Raw genomic sequence first — 18081 nt, 5'->3', positions numbered from 1 at the left:
GCCGTGATCCTTTATTATTAGTTTTTATTAGGCTTTTCAATTTTTTTAGTTTTATTAGGCTTTTCAATCACCTATTATTCTTGCATTGCAGGGGGTGGGACTAGAATTCAGGGGTCAGCAAACTTTTCCAGCAGGGGGCTGGTCCACTGTCCCTCAGACCTTGTGGGGGGCAGACTATATTTTTTGGTGGGAAATCAATGAATTCCTATGCCCCACAAATAACCCAGAGATGCATTTTAAATAAAATCACACATTCTACTCATGCAAAAACATGCCGATTCCTGGACAGTCTGCGGGCCAGATTGAGAAGGCAATTGGTCCGCATCCAGCCCGTGGGCTTTAGGTTGCCTACCCATTCTATAGGGTCATTCCCTTTTTCTGCCTAGTGTTTGTATCCTTATGCTTGCTGTATGATACTCAACTCCCGAACATCCTTTTTCTTCACCGCTCGTATCTCGAACCCTGCACACAATTCCTTAGCGTGAAAATATTCTGACGGATAACCCAACTAGAGTCCTCCCAATTGCCCATAGAGTTCCCAAGTTGGATCTTGCAATGTCAGCATAATCAATTATTTTATAAGACATCTATCCTGGATGCTTGAACCAAGATACCCGTCTTGCCGGGGGTTGGACTAGATGACCGTCAGGACCCCTTCCAATGCTATGATTCCGATTTGGAGGTGCTCTCTTTCCATTTCTGCACCTATCAGGTTGTTGCCAGTTGAGTCTGTGGAACCTCCGTCCCAATTATCCCTTGCAAAAAGGCTTTGGGGTTTATTTTGGGGGGAATTCCCCCATTTCAACATCCTTGGCCTTTGCAAAGGACCACCGCATATGGAAAAACAATCCTTCCAGTGGTTCATTTTTCCAACCCGTATTTGAAAGTCCCTTATGCATTGTGGCTTATAGGGGATTTAAAAAAAAGGATTTATGGCACCAGCTTTTAATGTTTAATATGCTATTGCATTTTAATATTCTGTTGGAAGCCGCCCAGAGTGGCTGGAGAAACCCAGCCAGATGGGCGGGGTATAAATTATTATTATTATTATTATTGCTGAGGTCTCTCGGCTTCTTCCCAAGCCCTGTCCCCAGAGGCTTTTGTCATCCCTTTTCTGGCCTGTTTTTCCAGGCTAGCTGCAGTGCTGCCCATAATCCATGAGAGACATTTCCCCACCATAACATTTTATTAATTTTCCAACAATAACAAAAAAAAATCCTTCCTTGGTTCCACTGTATATCAATGTACTACATGTCCACTATAATGTTTTAACCATTTGAATTACTTATTATCCATTCATAATAAAATTAGAAGTATTCTTAAAACCCTGCCAATGTATTAACCTGTGTACATTCCTTCTGTTTATACATCTGCCCTTTGGAACTCCCTGCCTCATATATAGGGCAGGCAGCTCCCCAGCTCTGGAGATCCTTGTCTTTTTGGCACCTGCACCAAAGATTCCTGTTTGGAAAAGCCTAACCCAGAGGTTAATTTTATTTCATTTTGAGGCCTTTTAACTTTCATGTGGGTTTTCCTCGCTTTCCCTATATTATCTCTTTGCGAATTGCTTTCGACAATCCAACAGGCTACAAATCTCAGGAAATTAAGTAATGAATCCCCCCAAACGACTTTTTTGTTATTTCTTTATTTGGTTCCTACAAGGCATATGCTACCTGATGGAAAACAAACCCGGGAAACTTCCAGGGAGTTGACTAGATGCAAGAATATAAAAATGAGTGTCCCCATCTGTTCTCCTTAGTCCTCCTTGAGCATCTTCATCCACTGCTCTGCTTGGCTGCCAGCCGCTTGTCTCGCTCCTCGGCAATGGTGAGTCGGATGCCTTTCCCACGAGGCAGAGAGATCCACGGCTTGTTCCCCTGGATTGATTACAAAATCAAAATATAAACCACTAAATACATCATCAAAATTTCCTCACATAACAGTAACTTTAAAAAAACCAACCATGGTAAACTCTGCAACCTCCCAAAATTTCAACGCTATCTTTCCATCTACGAGATCCACCAGTAATATTCAAAAAAGTCAGCAACCTCAATCCATCCGCGACTAATAGCGTTTACAATAATATAAAACCAGGACATGAGGGGCTGGGCAAGGAACTTCTGCACAGAGAGGGAAACAGGCAAGAGGCCCAGATTTAAGATAGGGTTTTTAATGATATAAAATACTGTATTTTTCCATGTATAAGACTAGGTTTCCCCCCCAAAAAATGTCAAAAATTAGGGGCGTCTTATACATGGGGCTATTTTCCCCCCCCCCCCATTTTCTTAAATCTGAGTTCTTCTAGACGGAAAAAAGTTTTGTTCCTGCATCACATGGGATCAGATGACTGTTGGGGTCCCTGTCTAGGAAGCCCTCAGTTGACATGGATGTCAGATGATGCCATAAATATCTATTCTTCCTTGTTATTGATAAGCACAAACTGTTTAATTATTATTTGCTGGTGTTTAATTTCACTATCTCCTATCAGATTTGAATGGATTATTACTTTATTTGGTATCAGTTGTTGATTTTGATGTTACCACGACCTTAGTTTAGTAAAAAAAAATAAAAAAATTAAGATCAATAAAAATAGGAGCAAAGTGATTTGAGCTCTTTTTGTATTTGTCTAGCAGGTTTTCTGCAGCAGCGGAAAGCCGTCATAAAAATAAAAATAGGAGCAAGCCACAAGGCATAGAATACCACCAAACGTTCAAAATCATGGAAAATAGTCACCACCTAGGAACGGCATCTCAGGGGTGTTTGTGTGAAAAGGTCTGAATAAATTCCCGGAAAACTTAAAATAATATTAAATAAACCCACCTTGCCAATGACAAAGATGTTGGAGAGCCTCGTGGCAAAGCTGTTGCCGTTGGTGTCCTTGACGTGGACCACGTCAAAGGAGCCGGGGTGCCTCTCGCGGTTGGTGATCACCCCAATGCGCCCCAAGTTGGCGCCCCCCGTCACCATGCAGAGGTTGCCTGTCAGAAGAGAGGGAAAGGGTCAGAAGGTGCCTGGGCAACAACAGCCCTGTGAGGCAGAATTGGGAATGGGCAGGGGGGACAGAGGCAGTCTCCCCCCATTGGGGAAGGATTCCGACGCTCTTGACGCACTCGGAGGAACTGTCACCTGTGTCAAACTTGATGAAGTCGGTGATCTTGCCCGTCTGCAGGTCGACCTGGACAGTGTCGTTAACCTTGACCAGTGGGTCTGGGTAGCGTATGGTGCGAGCGTCATGCGTCACCAGGCGGGGGGTGCCCTTGGTGCCCACCAGGATGCGTCGCACCTTGCACAGCTTGTACTGCCGGGAGGAATGGGAGAAATTAGTCATTTTGTCAAGATTAGAAGGATGCCAGCAAGGCAGAGACTTTCTGTAAAAAAGGGATTTGAATCCAGTCTGAGGGATTTAAATTGTGATTTAAATCACAAAACCACTCTGAGCATTTATCTTTCCTTCCCCTGGTTGTCCATCTTAAGATGCGAGCAAGGCTGAGCCTTTCAGTAAAGGGATTTAAATCAAATCTCACCTTGGCCTCCTCGGGGCTGATGCGGTGCACAGCAAAGCGCCCCTTGGTGTCGTACACCAGGCGGAAGTGCTCGCCCGTCTTCTCAATGCTGATGACATCTGTGGGGAGGGGGGGGCGCATTATGGCGGAATGCCAGTGTGGTGCAACCGCCACGTAAACCCATCTTCCACTCTGCGGAATGCCCCACCGCTGAAAATCTGGCATTTCAAACCCCGCTACTAGAAATCTAGGGTCTCACCCATGAAGCCCGCTGGGTAGGTGACGTCGGTGCGAACCTTGCCGTCAATCTTGACAAAGCGCTGCATGCAGATCTTCTTGACCTCATCGCCCGTCAGGGCGTATTTGAGCCGGTTACGAAGAAAAATCACGAGTGGGAGGCACTCGCGCAACTTGTGGGGTCCCGTCGATGGACGCGGCGCCTAAAGAAAGCGAAAGGGAAGGTTACAGGGTGGCAAATCTATGCAACCTGGAGAAAACACCTGTAGGCATCTTTTTCATGTGTATTTTTCGAAACAAAATCTCCATATAATATAGGCAGACTTCCACTGGACATAGAAACTCAGTAATCTATGTATTTATTCATTTTTTATTGATGCATTTTGTCACAATGTTCAATGGACTCCCCAACTTATCCTTCTTCAAGATTTTTTTTTTTTACATTTCCGTTATTTTGATCTATAATGTTGTTAGTTTCTCTGTAACTGGTTATCAGTTGGTTTTTCTTGTTATATTATACATTGTGTTCTAATTTAGTATTTTTCTGCCATAAACTAACCTGGGATGAATGGCGGGATTTAATAAGAAACCACAAGGAATTTGTAGATTAGAAATTAAATCACCATGAGGAATTTATAGATTTAATATCGATTTAATAAACCACCACAAGGAATTGAATACGTAAATAAGGAAACAAAATTAAGGGTAATAAAGAAGGTAAAATGAAGAAGCCCAGGTGCAAACTAATGCCTGAAGTGCAAGGCTCCCCTTTTAAAAAGGGTCGTAAAAGGAAATATAAATATGCTTTTTCTACTATCTCCTTTTATACAAAGTTGGAAAAAAGATACTTGCAAAGACTCCTGTCAGCTTGTCCAGCATCCAGTGCTTGGGGGCTGCCACCCGTTTCAGGTGCTTCTTGGGTCCTCGAGCCTGGGGGGGGGGGGGTAAAACAGGCAAAGGGTGTGGGTTCGAATGTGCCCGGATGTTTAAGCAGATCATTCTTGCAAGGCGGCGGGCTTAACTAGATGACCCTTGGCTCCCTTCCAGCCGTCCCTGTTCTATGAACCCGCACCCAGCACTAAAGTAATTCCCATTTAGCTTCTAGTCGAGCATCCTTGGGCTCCCTTCTCCCTTAGGGCAACCCCCATAAGGATTCGGCCACGCTCCTGCGCCCCAGTCCAGTGGCAGGCAGTTCCCCCGGCCCCGCCAAGCTCCGCTTTCCAAGCGATCGCTTTAGAGGGTATGTCTTGCCGGCGGCCTTGTTCCCTGCGGCCCGCACTGCGCGTGGGGCGCTCCCCCCCAAGGCCGAGCGAGCGCCGCCGCGGCGCCTCCGCGTACCCAAGCGCCGCCATTTCCCCGCCCCACGGAAGAGCGGCGTCTCCCGCGGCCCCGGCCCCGAAAGCGCCGCTCTTGGCTGAGCTGCCGCCTCGGATGGCGACGGATCGCTCCGCCGGCCCCAAACCTGAGTACTCACCATGGCCGCGGCCTTTCGACGCAAAAGGAGAGCACTTCCGCCGGCCGGGGGTTATATATCCGGGTAGAGCAGGGCGGGGCGACGAAGCGTCGTGCTTCCCGCAGCGACACCTGGTGGATGGAGGCGGCATCGCGGCGCGCGGAGGTTTCGCAGCCAATGAAATGAAGAAATGGGACTCCAAGAGGCATCGTCTGACCCCCAGAAATGCGGGAATGGGATCCCAAGAGGCATCTAGTCTGACCCCCCGAAATGCAGGAGTCTCTGCCAAAAAGGTAGAGCCGGCACCCCCCCCAAGAGGCATCTAGTCCAGTCCCCCACGATCCGGGGACGGAGATGGATCTCATCCTCCGCCCCGGGAGCAGGCTGTTCCCCTCCTCTGTCCCAAACTCCCTGAGCTCTGTTCACGCACAGACACCCTGACACCATTTTTTTGGGTAGAAATCACGTTTTATTTCACGGGAGATGAGAGAGGCTATGTAAAAGAACGCCATGGTTTTCTCCTTTGTTTTGTGTCGTCTGCCATCGGTGTGTCCAGAGAAATCGTGCCTAGATAGAAAGGGAGGCATCTGGCCCATGGCCTTCTGGGGAGAAAGTTGGCGCGCCGACAGGCAGCTCCACGATCCGGACCTGGTCCTGCGAATGCAAAGTGGGTAGTTCACGGCCAGGCATGGAATTCACAAATGCAGGCAGGCTGCCTCTGGCCCTGGAGGCTCCACCTTTTATTACAGGCAAGCAGGTAACAGATCTGGGTGGAAGGGGGCTGAGGCTGGGTCTGGGGTGCGAAGGACTCACGTCTTGAAAGGCAACATTGTCAAAGGCCTCAAACTGGGGCGCCTCCGACGGACAGCACTTCTTCCGGCAGCGGCGAGTGACGGCCCAGGCCAGGAGCCCCCCGAAAAGAGCGCAGGCAGCTGCGGACGCAACGGCAGCCTCCCAAGGCAGGGTGGGGACGCTGCTCCCTGGGGGGAAGGAAAGACTCCGTTCATATGCGTCTCTCGAACCCTGGATCCCCAAAGCATTGGGCCTCCCCTCACCTTCACCACCGCTCTCCTGGCGCCGCTCCTCGCACCCGCCTCTGGCCGTGTATGCTACATCATCCACCGTGATGGTGCCCGTGCCAGACCAATCGCCAGCGCCCACTTCCAGCACCACCTGCGAGACATGGGTTCAAACCAGCAGCTCCTCCTGCCAGGAAGGAATTCGAACCTGCCACCTGCTGAATGCCTCACCCCAGAGGCGTTCGAAAGTGGCAGGGAGTCCCAAAGCTCCCCGGCGCCATGGCAAAAAGTCCAAAAGGGGTAATTGGGATTCTCTTTTTAGAACCGGAAAGCCCCACATCTTTATAGGACATACAGTGGCAGGCAGTCCCAAAGGTGGACAAACACCGTCACATTTAAAGGAGTTTAGTAGTACAAATACAAGGAAGTTTAATTATCATAGGAACTCCAGTGGCAGGCAGTCCTAAAGGCGCCAAACTTTCTGAGATGTCTTACCTGGAACTCGCCACCGCTGTCAACAAGAAGCCTCTCCTCCTGCCAGGCCCAACCTTGGTGGCCAGCTGCCCGCCAGACCACGCGCTCCCCCTGCGGGCTGGACAGGAGCACCCGGAGCTCAGCATTGGCTGTTGTGGAGGGAAAGGAAGGCGGAGTAAGGTGGGTTCAGGTGCAGCAGGGAGTTCCACCGGCCCAAGCAAAACCCAACTCACTGCTTTCTCCCCGGAAAGCCATGCGGTAGCGGAAGCGGAAGCAGCCGGCACCTTCGAGGGTCTCGCTGGCGATGCGGGCAGCGTGGTGCCCGTCGCCCACCTGGACAGAGATGTGGCGCCCTAGAGAGAAATGAAAATAATAATTGGGAGAGAAGCTCAGTTACTTGCACCTGGACCCAGCTCAGAGCAAACCGTTATTGCAACGATTCGTTCCGATCCCCTCGGCCCACCTCGCAGGGTCGTAAGTTGTCAGCCTCCCGCCCCGGACATTTAGGGGTACCGCGTGTGAGACTCACCATCGGCGCCCGCCCCGGCCCAATCCCAGCTCCGCCAATCGCCGTGGGGCTTCCTCCAGCCGCAGGTGCCGGATTCAAAATCGCACGAGCCTGAGTGGAGAGAAGCCAGAGCAGTCAATCCTCTGGTCCTATTTTGCATCCGGAACCCTTTGCTCATGTGGCGCTACAACTCCCAAGACTTACCGGCACCGAGGCAGCTCCCCGGTGTCACCTCGAGGTCGTCAAGCGCCACATACGACGGCACAGCTCCTCCATCGCCTTCTGCCGCAAACGCCACCTGCACCAGAGAGAGGGGGGTCCGCATGCTGCCACAAACTCAAACCCGCACCGTTCCCCCAACCCGACACTCCCCTTTGGCGCTCACCAGCCATTCACTGTAGACCTCCGCCGTGAAATTTGCGTAGAGCCAGCTCCTGTGCTGCCTGGAACCCACCACCAGCGCCGCGGCCTGCCTCCCACCCTCTTCCTCCACGGAGGCACGCAAAGAGCCTGGCAAGAGAACGCCTTGGTGAAGTCATCAAGCTTTCCGGCAGGATGGGACCCTGGCAGGTCATCCATCCCACCCCGAGCTTTTACCCGCGTCTCCGGCGCTCAGGTAGTACCAGAATCCAACGCAGTGGGTGCCCACCGGCAGCAGGAACTTCCCCGTCCGCAGCAGCACCGCTTGCCCCATTGCCAGGGCGCTGGTGTCGGTGACCATGTAGTGCCCTGGTGAGAGAAGAGGAGAGTTCCAATTGGGATCTCCAGGTATTGGGACCCCAGGCGGTCATCTAGCCTGACCCCGGCGTCACTCACCCTCCAGTGTGCCCAGTGTGCGGTCATGGGGCGGGCCTTGCCCCGAGGTGGCGATGCCCTGCCGCCGAACCCACCCTCCTCCTGAAACCCCGCAGGCGCTGGGCTCCTCGAAGTTGCAGCGGATAGGGGCTCCGCAGGCACCAGGCACCAGCACTACATCGTCCAGTGCTGCAGTTCCCGCGAAGCCGTCATGGATCAGCTCAAAGATCACCTGGAATGGAGAGAAAATAGTTTCCAGTGCTGTTATTCATGATGATTCGATCCCAAGGCTGGATTTGATCCCAAGAACTCACCTGGAAGCTGGGCACCAGGCGCTGGGGAATTGTGGCCCAGGCACGGCGCCAAGTGGCGCCCTGACTCCCCGCCTCGGTCCACAGAACTTCCTCCACAGCACCAGCGGATTTTGCCAGCAGGTTGAAGGTGCCTGGGAAAGAATAATATTAATTGCTATTATTATTATTATCATCATCACCTCATCCTTTCTCCCAACCACTATGTGTTTTCCCTTTTGTTCATTATTCTTACTATTTCCTTTTCTTCATCGCTATAGCCATTAAGCTATTATTTATTTTTAAAGGATTTTTTTGGATTATGATTCATCACCAATATCAGTTATTGAGAAATAGTACTTTTTACCATTATTTATTCTTATCATTCTTTTTATATGATAATATAAGAATTTTACAGAAAAGTATTATAAATATAATATAAATGATATAAAAATATAATATATAAAAATACTATTTCTCAACAATGAAGTAATATTTGTTCATTTGTCTGTGAACTGCCCTGAGACTTCTGGGTATAGAGTGGTATATAAAATTAAATAATTATAATTATAACAATAACAACAACAACAAAAATAATAATAGTAATAATTATTAAACACCTTTAACCAGTGTTATTATTTGTTCTTTTTGGTTGTAATTTATCACCAATATTTACTATTAATCATTCACTACTGATAAATATCCTGATTATTCTCATCTGAAAAGACTCTGGTGATGCCACCCCTTTGAGGGCATCCCTCTCTCTGCTGAAATCCCTTGCTAGAGCTGAAGCTGCGGGTTCGAGTCCCGCCCTTTCCTGTGGCGAAAACCCCCTTTGGAAATCTCAGGCCATATGCCAGCTGACTGAATGGCTTCCTCCCTCCTGGATAGACTTGGGAACTCCCTGCTACTTGAGATGAAGAAATCCCCTCGCCTCTGGAGATCTGGAAGTCTTCTCCTTTGGAACTCCCTGCCACTTGATTCTCAGGCCAGCACCTCCTTGCGTCCTGGGCCCTTCCAGTCTCTTGTTCTCGAATTCGCGCCGCCTGGGGAACTGCCCGCCACTTGAGAGCAGACCTTACCAATCTGGGGCCCCTCCAGGCGGTACCAGAAGGAGAGGCAGGTGTTGGATGCCATCAGCGGGTCTTGGGGGGCAGAGACCAGCCTTGCCCGCCAGCCGCGGGATCCGGGCGCCGCGGGGTCTGCCGAGAGGAAAGAACCTGTCCCAGGAGGTGGGGAACAGGGTCAGGTCCTGGGTTCGAATTTGAGCCAAGGCTCAGCTTGCCCTAGAAATCTACCTGCTTGCCCCTCTAAGCTCCATTTCGGAGAGCAGCTGCCTCCTTTGGAACTCCCTGAAAAGGGATAGTTTGTGGGGCAGAAACTGGATCAATGATTGTTTTTTTATATTTTCTTTACAAAATGAGGTTTCTCGAGCCCTCTAGAAATTCTTGGCAAACTGTTAGGAATGGTTTTAAGTCATTTGGTCGAGCCAATGAACCTGATTGCGTGACTTGGAGATGGGCAGTTATTACTATTACGATTACTATTAATGTGATTTATATCCAGCCATTTAATAATAATAATATATTTATACCCCTGGAACTAGAACATAAGAGCACATTTGAGAGAGCATCTGTAATCAAAACCTTAAATCAATAATGGCAGCATAATATCAATCACAACCATTTCAATTTCTCAAAAAAGAGATCTCTTTTGGAATGTGTCAAGGTTTGCTCCAGGAGCTGTGAGCCACTTTGGTCACACAAATTGCAATCAAAATTATTCCACTCGCATCACAAATCAGGTTTGTTCTCCAAATTGGCAGGCTTTCTGCTCTTTTGCAAGGATCAGATCCTGCAAAAGCCCCAAGCCCCAATTCAACTGAAAACGCAACTTATAGAGACATTTTCAGCAGAATTCCACCTGATTTGGCCACGGGAGTGGAATAATTTCGACGGCAAACCTTTGCTCTTTTCGAAATCAGCCCAGGAGGACTGGAAGCACCCCGGCTTTCTGAAAGGGAAGGTCTTGGGTTCAAATCTTCCTACCTCTGCCTGTTGTGTGGTCCTGGCCGACGCGGGGGCGCCACTCGAATCCGTCGCCCGGCTCAGCAAACCACCCGCACAGGTCGCTCTCAAAGTTGCACGACAGCCCTGTGGTGTGGGAAAAGAGAGAGAGAGAGAGAGACCGTCGGGGGAAGAACATACACACACTTAGATCACTTATTAATATTATGATTCTTTCTAAAATCATTATAATCATAATTATTATGAGAATGTCATGATTATTATATACTACCGTTAATCCAAAGATCTCAGCGCAGTGTACCGTTTTCAGAGCCTATTTTACAGAGCATAAATCAAAGCATAGTAACAGACAGCATAATAAGGAAAACAATCAATTTTTGGACTGTCACACCCTGAGGAAGAAGAAGCTGGATATTATTATTATTATTATTATTATTATTATTATTGGGTCTAGTATCATGTTATTGTTCTTACTTCTGTTATTGGGCCCAGTATAATTAAGTATGGGGAAATCCGTATAAAACTAGTAACGATTCTTCAAATTGAAATTATTCTCATTATTCTAAGGGAAACCCCCCCCCCATTATTGTTATCTGAAAAGTCTCCAGAGACAACACCCCTTTGAGGGCATCCCTCCCTCCGCTGAAATCCCTTGCTAGAGCTGAAGCTGTAGGTTCAAGTTCCGCCCTTTCCTGTGGTGAAAACCCCCTTTGGAAATCTCAGGTTGCATGCCAACTTCCTCCCTCCTGGACAGACTTGGGAACTCCCTGCTACTTGAGATGAAGAAATCCCCTCGCCTCTGGAGATCCGGAAGTCTCCTCCTTTGGAACTCACTGCCACCTGATTCTCAGGCTGGCACCTCCTTGCGTCCAGGGCCCTCCCAAAAGCGGCCCAAAATTGGGAAAACATTGAAAAATGATTCTGACAGGCGAAAGGGAATCAGCGGCCCCCGATGCCAACCTACCTGAGGGGTGTGTGCGAGAGGTGCCGCAGTCCAGAAAGACCACACTCCTGACGGCCAGGGCAAGATCCTCCTCTGTCGCCAGGAGCTCCAGCTTTGAGGAAACAGAGAAAAGGGAACCCTAGGGGTCATCCGGCCCAACCTGCCACCACCCACCTTGGGCGGGGGGCTCACCTGGAAAGGCCGTTCTCTTGCACCCAGGGCCACGGTGGCGTGATGCCAGGCGGTGGTGCCATTGCCCTCGGCATGCCACAACCACCGGCCCGGCGCTGTATCGGCGACAGCCAGAGCCAAGAGCCCTGGGGAAAGAGCGAGACTGATGTGGTGAAATAATTACGATTCTTTCTACTGCAAAGAACTGAAAAGAAATCCTGATTTCTCTGATGTCACTTAAAGAGGAAATCTGGAGAAAGATTTTTCCTCCCAAACCCTAATTTGCATGCATCTGCCTGTGTCTCACAGCTCCTGCACGTTTACATGGAACAATGAATCCCTGCACTGGATCCGTTCCTCCCTGAATCGGCACCCCAGCCGCACCTACCTCGAGATCCGGCGTTGAACCGCAGCTCCACAGTGCAGGCCCAGCTGGAAGGCCCCAGGGGTGGCGTGGTGGCCCTGGCCAGGGAGAGCATTTGCCCTGGAGCCTGTCCCAGGCCCAGGCCGGGCGACGCAGGATCCGGCCCCACACTGACCCACTGGATCCGGCCCACGCTGATGTCTACCCATCCGCCCAGGCCATGGGTGAAATTGCCGGCTCCTAGGAAAGGACAAGGGCTGCTGGGATCGGGGCAGGGCTAGATGACCCAGGGTGTGCCCTCCAGCTATCATCCTATGATGCCGTAAGCAGATTTTAGGGTGTCCAGGGTGCCAGCCCTGGGTGGGCTCAGGCCCAGCAGGGAATCTGCTTTCTGTGTCACAACTGTGATGGGCAGTTCTGCGGGTTAACAGAGCCCCACGGCAGACGCTCACCACACTGGCTCTCGTCAGTGCCGTCGTGGCAGTCGGCCTCAAAGTTGCACACTTGCTCGCCGCCGAGGCAGCGCACCCCACTGTCACAGGCAAACTGGTCGTCCTTGCAGGGTGCCGTTCCAGGGGGTTGCTCGGTGGGGGGAGCAGAGAGCTGGCCTGGATGGGGAGGGAAGGGGGTGTCAATGTCTGTGACTCTTATTGGTTGCAGTTTAAAAGGTGGGGTTGGATTGGATCACCCAGGGGGTCCCATTCTCATAGGTCATTTTTTGTACAAAAAGATTCAACCTTGCTGGTATCTTCTTAATATCGACAACCAGAAGGTGGTTTCCTTTTTGGAATAATAAATTTCCAGAGCAGGGTGGATTTGATTGAAATCAAATCAATTTAAATGACAATTTAAACCACTGCTTTAATCCCAAGTCAATCAAACTTGATTTAAACCAGTTTTTTACAGAAAGATTCAGCCTTGCTGGCATCCTCTTAATATCGACAACCAGATTAAGGTTTCCTTTTTGGAATGATAAATTTTCAGAGTCGTCACACACGCATATATGACCCATGTGAAATATTTTGGGGGGGAAAATTGCCCTCGAGATCTGGAGCCTTGTTTCGACATCTTTTTTCCTTACCGCTTTGCTGGATGCAACCTGGAGACAGGATCAGGTCATCCAGAGCCACACTGCTTTGAGGATCCTTCCCGATGACGCCCTCAAGGACAATCTGGAAGGAGGGAGCGAGTCCGAGAGAAACCCTTTTCTTTTTTTACTTACTTTTCTCCATTTCCTTTCTGTACCACTTTATATTTGAAAGAAAACACCTCCAGGCAGTTGCCATTAAAACATCCAGAGGAAAGCCAAGGAAAATATTTCCACTCCTTCTGCTATACCCCTATTTATTTATTTACTAACTTGACTACTGTATATTTCTTTATTGCTTTCCCCAATTTATTTTACTGACTTGACTGTTTCCTTATTTCCTTCCCCTATTTATTTACTGTCTTTACTATCTTTCTTTCTTTCCCCCAATTATTTATTTACTGACTTGACTGTCTTTATTTCCCCTATTTATTTGCTGACTATAATATCGCAGAAGTGCTCTGGGAAGGCAGTGTGGCGCAGTTCTTAGTGTCCGAGATCCAGGTTTGAATCCCCACTCGGTCGCCTCCTCTGAGCCTACCTTGCAGGGTTGTTGTAGGGAACAAGGGAGGACCATGGAGGAAAATGGGCAATCAGAAGCCTCTCCTTCCTTGGCGGTTTGGAAGAAGAGCTTGGAGAGTAGGAGCTGAGATTGCTGCCTTGGAGGGGGTTGGAGTAGATGACCGCTGGGGTCTCCTTGTTAAAATAAGCTGCCTTGGAGGGGGTTGGACTAGATGACTGCTGGGGTCTCCTTTTTAAAATAAGCCCTTCTGCTTAAGGGCCCAGCCGGAGATGTGGCCAACTAAATGCGTCTGGCGAATGTCGAACCCTGAAGTCAGGGCAGGGCAGGGCAGAATCTGCCATCCTGGCTGCCAAATTCCTGGCACCGGCAGTGCTCCTCTGCCTTGACAGGGGTTGGGGGTACCTGGAAGTCCTCAGTGCCGTTGAAAGCGGTTTCCTGGCGGAACCAGAAGTTGCCCAGGTCGCCAGCACGGCTGAGGATCAGCTCCCTCTCCGTCTCTGTCTGGGTGTAGACGTTCAGGCGGTTGGCGTCCGACCCGTGCAGGTGGGCATAGAGCACCAGCTGTAAGGGAAACGTAGCGCTAGAGCCGAGGGTCCAAGCCGCTCGCCAGCACAGGGTCGGCCGATATCCAATAATCAATATTGGCCCATATTTCCGTAGAAAACCAATAGTGAACGATGGTAAGAACCTCCTCCCATATTCCCACAAATAATAAATCATAAATGATGATAGTAATAGTAGTAGTAGTAGTAGTAATAATAATAATAATGATAATAATAATAATAATAATGGACTCACGTGGCAGGACCCATTCACCACCAGGGTGGGGCTGACCAGCTCAGCTCGGCCTGAGTGGGTGCCGGCGACGTAGATGAAGTATCCTGCGAGAGAGGAGCACGAAAGAGGGAGCTGAGGCATGGCCAGCGAGATGCCACCCCAAGATCGCGGTGACCCCAACGTAAAAAGTTTGTAAAGCTCACACAATCTATAAATATATGTATAGCTCAGTTGGTAGAGTACAAGACTCCTAATAATGATAAAATTTATACCCCACCCATCTGGCTGGGTTTCTCCTCTTAATCTCAGGGTCGTGGGTTCAAGCCCCAATTTGGACAAAAGGTTCCCTTACAACTCTGCAATTCTAGAATTCTATGATTCTATGTCATCTATAAAGACACACACACATTGTATATAGAGTGCCCATCATCCCAAGACGATTGATCTATATAAATTCTTTCTTTATATCTATGGATGTATATAATACATACATACTGAAGAAGTGTGTATGTGAAGAAGTGTGCATGCACACAAAAGTTCATACCAAGAACAAACTTACCGGTAGTTGGTCTCTAAGGTGCTACTGGAAGGAATTTTTTATTTTTTATTTTGTTTTGACTATGGCAGACCAACATGGCTACCTACCTGTAACTATATACATACTGTTATATATATATAATTACACACACACATTTTACACACATTTTATTTATATATATATATATCTTCATGCATATATAAATACAGTGCTTTTTTCCTAAACATATTGTGAATCTTTGTACTTTTGTCTATTTACTGTATTTATTTTTCCCCATTTGAAAATGGTACCCCTAAACATTGTTTTAGGAAAAAAGCACTGTATACATACACATATTCAAATATTAATTTTATACACACATGCATATATCAATTAATTTACATATGTATACATACATATATACATATATCACACACACAAACATATATACAAATACACATTTCATATAATGTATACACCCACACACAATATATATATATATATATATATATATATATATATATATATATATATATACTGTAAACAAACACACATACATATACACATGCAAACACCAACACCCACTTTATTTATATATATACACATATATGTTTATACTTAAGCTCAAGGAAGTAAGCTATTTATTATGTGTATCTCTATGTTTTTATAAATTATTTCTATGTTTAAATGATCTCTACCTATGTCGATATCACACACAGATAGTGGTGCCAAACCTTGAGCATGCCCCGAGTTGGTAAGACTTGATTCAAATCATTTCTTTACGGAAAGGTACAGCCTTGCTGGCATCCTCTACATATTAACACCCACCTTCCGGCGTGTTGGTGCTGTGGTCGCGGGTGGGGCGGGCCAGGGATGGCGGTGCCTGGGAGCTGCAGTTCCTTGCCCAGGAGTGGCTCTGGTTGGTGTCCACTGCCCACCCACACCAGCCCTCCTCGAAGGGGCACGAGAGGAAGGCCTCTGGGGGAGAAAGGCAGGTGAGGGGTGTCCCAGGGGTGCCTCGTCCCCCCCCCCCGTCCCCAAATGCCCCCTGACCGCTCACCGCAACCCCGTTCGTCTCCGCCATCGCCACAGTCCTCGGTGCCATCGCAAAGGCGGGCAGGGGCCACGCATCCGCTTGGCAGGCAGGGGCGCTCGCCTGGGGCACAGCTCTGGGGACCTGGAAACATTGGGTCGGTGAATGGGGAGCCTCCAAGCCCCGGGGCAGTCTATCTGGTTGGCCGGGTTTGGGGGAAAAAAGCCTTACTTTGAGGGCCACAGTTCCTGAACTGCACGTCGTCCAGCGCCACGCTCACCACCGAAGAGAAGGTCACCTGCAGAGGGGAAGGCAGCGCTCTTGACATGCTCCGGAGAAGGAGCCGGCCGGGGAGGGTGAGGAGCCCGAGACCCACCTGGAAAGCGCCGCGGATTCTTCCGGTGTAGGCCAGCAAGGGGCGCCAGGCGCTAGAGGACCAGGCGGGGCTTCGCCACAGGGGGACAACGTGGCCGCCGTGGCTCAGCTCCAATGTGAAGCTCCCGTTGAGTCCTGTAGGGGAAGGGTGAGGGATCCAGGGGTCATCTAGTGGGACCCCTGCGAGGATTGCGGATTGCCATCGGGTCTCAGCTGCTCTCGTTCTTATCAGTCCCCAATGGGGGACGGGAAGCAGGGCATGATAAAAATTGGTTGGTATTTCTTTACGCCGACCCTACCAGGCGGGTCAGTGGTCTGGAAATCAATAAATAATCATTATCCTGCAGTTTAGAAACACAATATGTGATAATGATATTACGACAACTATGCCAGGCAGTGGAAAAGGCTGAGTACGTGGCTCTGCGCCCGTTGGATTTCCGACCGCCAGTGCCCCAAGGTTACCTGTCTCAGCCATGCTGTACCAGGCATGGAGCTCACAGGCTGAGGCCGCGTTGCTCAGGGTCGGGGAGCGGAGTCGGGCGGGGATGGCAGGCGGCTTGGCTCGCTGCTCCGAGGTGCTCATGTACCAGCCTGAGGGGAGGTCAGGGGCCCCAGGTCAAAGAGGTGCACTAACCGCTAAGCAACGCTTCCCCTCCCTTCAAATGAAACACGTTTACCTTGGTCGGTGCCCAGCGTGTGGTCGAAGGGGGGGTTGGTGCCACGCGCCCAGCCTCTGCCCCGCCCTGGGCGCCACCGGTACCCTGACGTGCTGACGTCCTCCCAGCCGCAGGTGGTGCCTTCAAAGTCGCAGGCCAAGGCGGCGCTCGGTGGTGCCAGCCCATTCCGGTAGCCTGGAAGGAGAAGGAACCAGGCGCCCTGAGCAAGCTACACTTCCCCCAGCATTCAGGGCACCAAGTGCTGTTCCCCCCATGAGCTACAGTTCCCAGAGTTCCCTAGGAAGAGAAATGGGCTTGGGAACTGTAGTTCTGTCAAGGGAATCACAACCCTCAACGCCCAGAGCAAGCAATAGTTTCCAGGGTGCTTTGGGGAACATTGTGGGAACTGTAGCTTGTTCAGTTTCCCAATGAGACCCTTTCAGAACTATAACTCCCAGATTTCCCTTGGAAAGGCTGTGCGGAATATTCTCCTGCAGGAAACTACAGTTCCCAGGGTGCATTGAGGGATGTCAAGATGGGTTAAATTACTCTCTGTGAGGGGAATCGAGGCACATCTCCCTGATTCCTTTGGCGGCGCCAAAACTTACCGCAATGGCTCTCGTCAGAGCAATCCCAGCGGTCGCAGGCAAAGTTGCAGGCGCTTGAGTTCCCGTAGGCAGCCCAGTTGGGAAATGGAGCTAGGGGGAAAAAGGGGGGAAGTGCCATTAAAAGGAGAGGAAGAGTGAGAGAGACAGGGAACAGATGGGAGCGATGGAAGGAGCTCAAGGCCAGGGTTATCTAGTCCAACCCACTGCTAGCTATAATTCCCAGGACTGAGAGAGGGAAGTTACGGGTAGGTAGCCGTGTTGGTCTGCCATAGTAAAATTAAAAATTTCTTCCAGTAGCACCTTAGAGACCAACTAAGTTTGTTCTTGGTATCACTCATACCAAGAACAAACTTAGTTGGTCTCTAAGGTGCTACTAGAAGGATTTTTATTTTTTATTTTGTTTTGAGAGGGAAGAGAGAGAAAGACAAAAAGCAGAGAGGGAGGGACGGGATTCGCAGCCCCCTCTCCCTTCGCTCACCCCAGCCCAGCAGGGCACCCCACAGCACCCACAGGTGCACCATCCTCACAGCGGCACCCGGCAGGACTTTGCCCCCACCTTATCTGCGTGCCGGCAGGTGAGGTGGGCCAAAGGCCAGCAGGGCGGAGGCAGAAACCGGGACTTTGGCACCTGCACCCCAAAAGATGCCTTGGGGGCTACCCTGGCCTCCCAGGAGCCTCTTCTGTGCCAGAGGCAGTCTACCTGAGGGAGCTTGGAAGCAGC

At 49.7% G+C, this 18081-nt stretch overlaps 3 protein-coding genes and 1 non-coding gene across 4 annotated transcripts; 1 reads left to right on the top strand and 3 right to left on the bottom strand.

The window, feature by feature from the left end:
- Window positions 1-1754: 1754 nt before the first annotated feature.
- Window positions 1755-5265, bottom strand: LOC117040170 (40S ribosomal protein S4). The gene is made up of 7 exons (XM_033137767.1): window positions 5215-5265; window positions 4593-4670; window positions 3763-3943; window positions 3525-3622; window positions 3127-3298; window positions 2821-2978; window positions 1755-1877 (listed from the first exon to the last, which is right to left on the bottom strand). The coding sequence occupies exons 1-7, from the start codon at window positions 5215-5217 to the stop codon at window positions 1776-1778; spliced, it is 792 nt and encodes a 263-aa protein (XP_032993658.1). The 5' UTR covers window positions 5218-5265; the 3' UTR covers window positions 1755-1775.
- Window positions 2599-2659, top strand: LOC117040528. Its single transcript, XR_004425856.1, has one exon. It is a non-coding gene; the product is annotated as a U7 small nuclear RNA (small nuclear RNA).
- A 428-nt stretch (window positions 5266-5693) lies between the features above and the next one.
- LOC117040408 (apical endosomal glycoprotein-like) lies at window positions 5694-7071 on the bottom strand. The gene is made up of 5 exons (XM_033138171.1): window positions 6920-7071; window positions 6708-6835; window positions 6249-6366; window positions 6007-6173; window positions 5694-5847 (listed from the first exon to the last, which is right to left on the bottom strand). Exons 1-5 carry the CDS (start codon window positions 6939-6941, stop codon window positions 5761-5763), a joined length of 522 nt encoding a protein of 173 aa, XP_032994062.1. The 5' UTR covers window positions 6942-7071; the 3' UTR covers window positions 5694-5760.
- A 658-nt stretch (window positions 7072-7729) lies between these two features.
- LOC117040407 (apical endosomal glycoprotein-like) lies at window positions 7730-17496 on the bottom strand. The gene is made up of 19 exons (XM_033138170.1): window positions 17361-17496; window positions 16774-16947; window positions 16559-16687; window positions 16098-16231; window positions 15953-16019; window positions 15749-15865; window positions 15517-15666; window positions 14193-14275; window positions 13797-13955; window positions 12866-12956; window positions 12237-12392; window positions 11809-12024; window positions 11442-11566; window positions 11271-11361; window positions 10328-10432; window positions 9362-9499; window positions 8304-8434; window positions 8011-8221; window positions 7730-7923 (listed from the first exon to the last, which is right to left on the bottom strand). The coding sequence occupies exons 1-19, from the start codon at window positions 17476-17478 to the stop codon at window positions 7766-7768; spliced, it is 2553 nt and encodes an 850-aa protein (XP_032994061.1). The 5' UTR covers window positions 17479-17496; the 3' UTR covers window positions 7730-7765.
- Between the last annotated feature and the right edge of the window lie 585 nt (window positions 17497-18081).

Source organism: Lacerta agilis, chromosome Z, assembly GCF_009819535.1.
Source record: "Lacerta agilis isolate rLacAgi1 chromosome Z, rLacAgi1.pri, whole genome shotgun sequence".
Lineage (NCBI taxonomy): Eukaryota > Metazoa > Chordata > Lepidosauria > Squamata > Lacertidae > Lacerta > Lacerta agilis.
Note: the sequence above shows the minus strand (reverse complement) of the source record. Positions and strands in the feature narration are given on the sequence as shown.

Bases quoted from the DNA above. Each gene is read 5' to 3' on its own strand.
- LOC117040170 (XM_033137767.1), bottom strand. The intron at 3,623-3,762 runs GTGAGACCCTAG...CCCTCCCCACAG, and splicing joins CTACCCAGCGGGCTTCATGG to ATGTCATCAGCATTGAGAAG. The intron at 1,878-2,820 runs GTGGGTTTATTT...TAATCAATCCAG, and splicing joins ACATCTTTGTCATTGGCAAG to GGGAACAAGCCGTGGATCTC.
- LOC117040408 (XM_033138171.1), bottom strand. From the start codon at position 6,941: ATGGCTTTCCGGGGAGAAAGCA. The intron at 6,836-6,919 runs GTGAGTTGGGTT...CCTCCACAACAG, and splicing joins GGCTTTCCGGGGAGAAAGCA to CCAATGCTGAGCTCCGGGTG. The intron at 6,174-6,248 runs GTGAGGGGAGGC...CCTTCCCCCCAG, and splicing joins CCAGGAGAGCGGTGGTGAAG to GGAGCAGCGTCCCCACCCTG.
- LOC117040407 (XM_033138170.1), bottom strand. From the start codon at position 17,478: ATGGCACTTCCCCCCTTTTTCCCCCTAGCTCCATTTCCCAACTGGGCT. The intron at 16,948-17,360 runs GTAAGTTTTGGC...TTCTCCTTCCAG, and splicing joins CTCTGACGAGAGCCATTGCG to GCTACCGGAATGGGCTGGCA. The intron at 14,276-15,516 runs GTGGGTGTTAAT...CCTCTCTCGCAG, and splicing joins CAGCACCAACACGCCGGAAG to GATACTTCATCTACGTCGCC.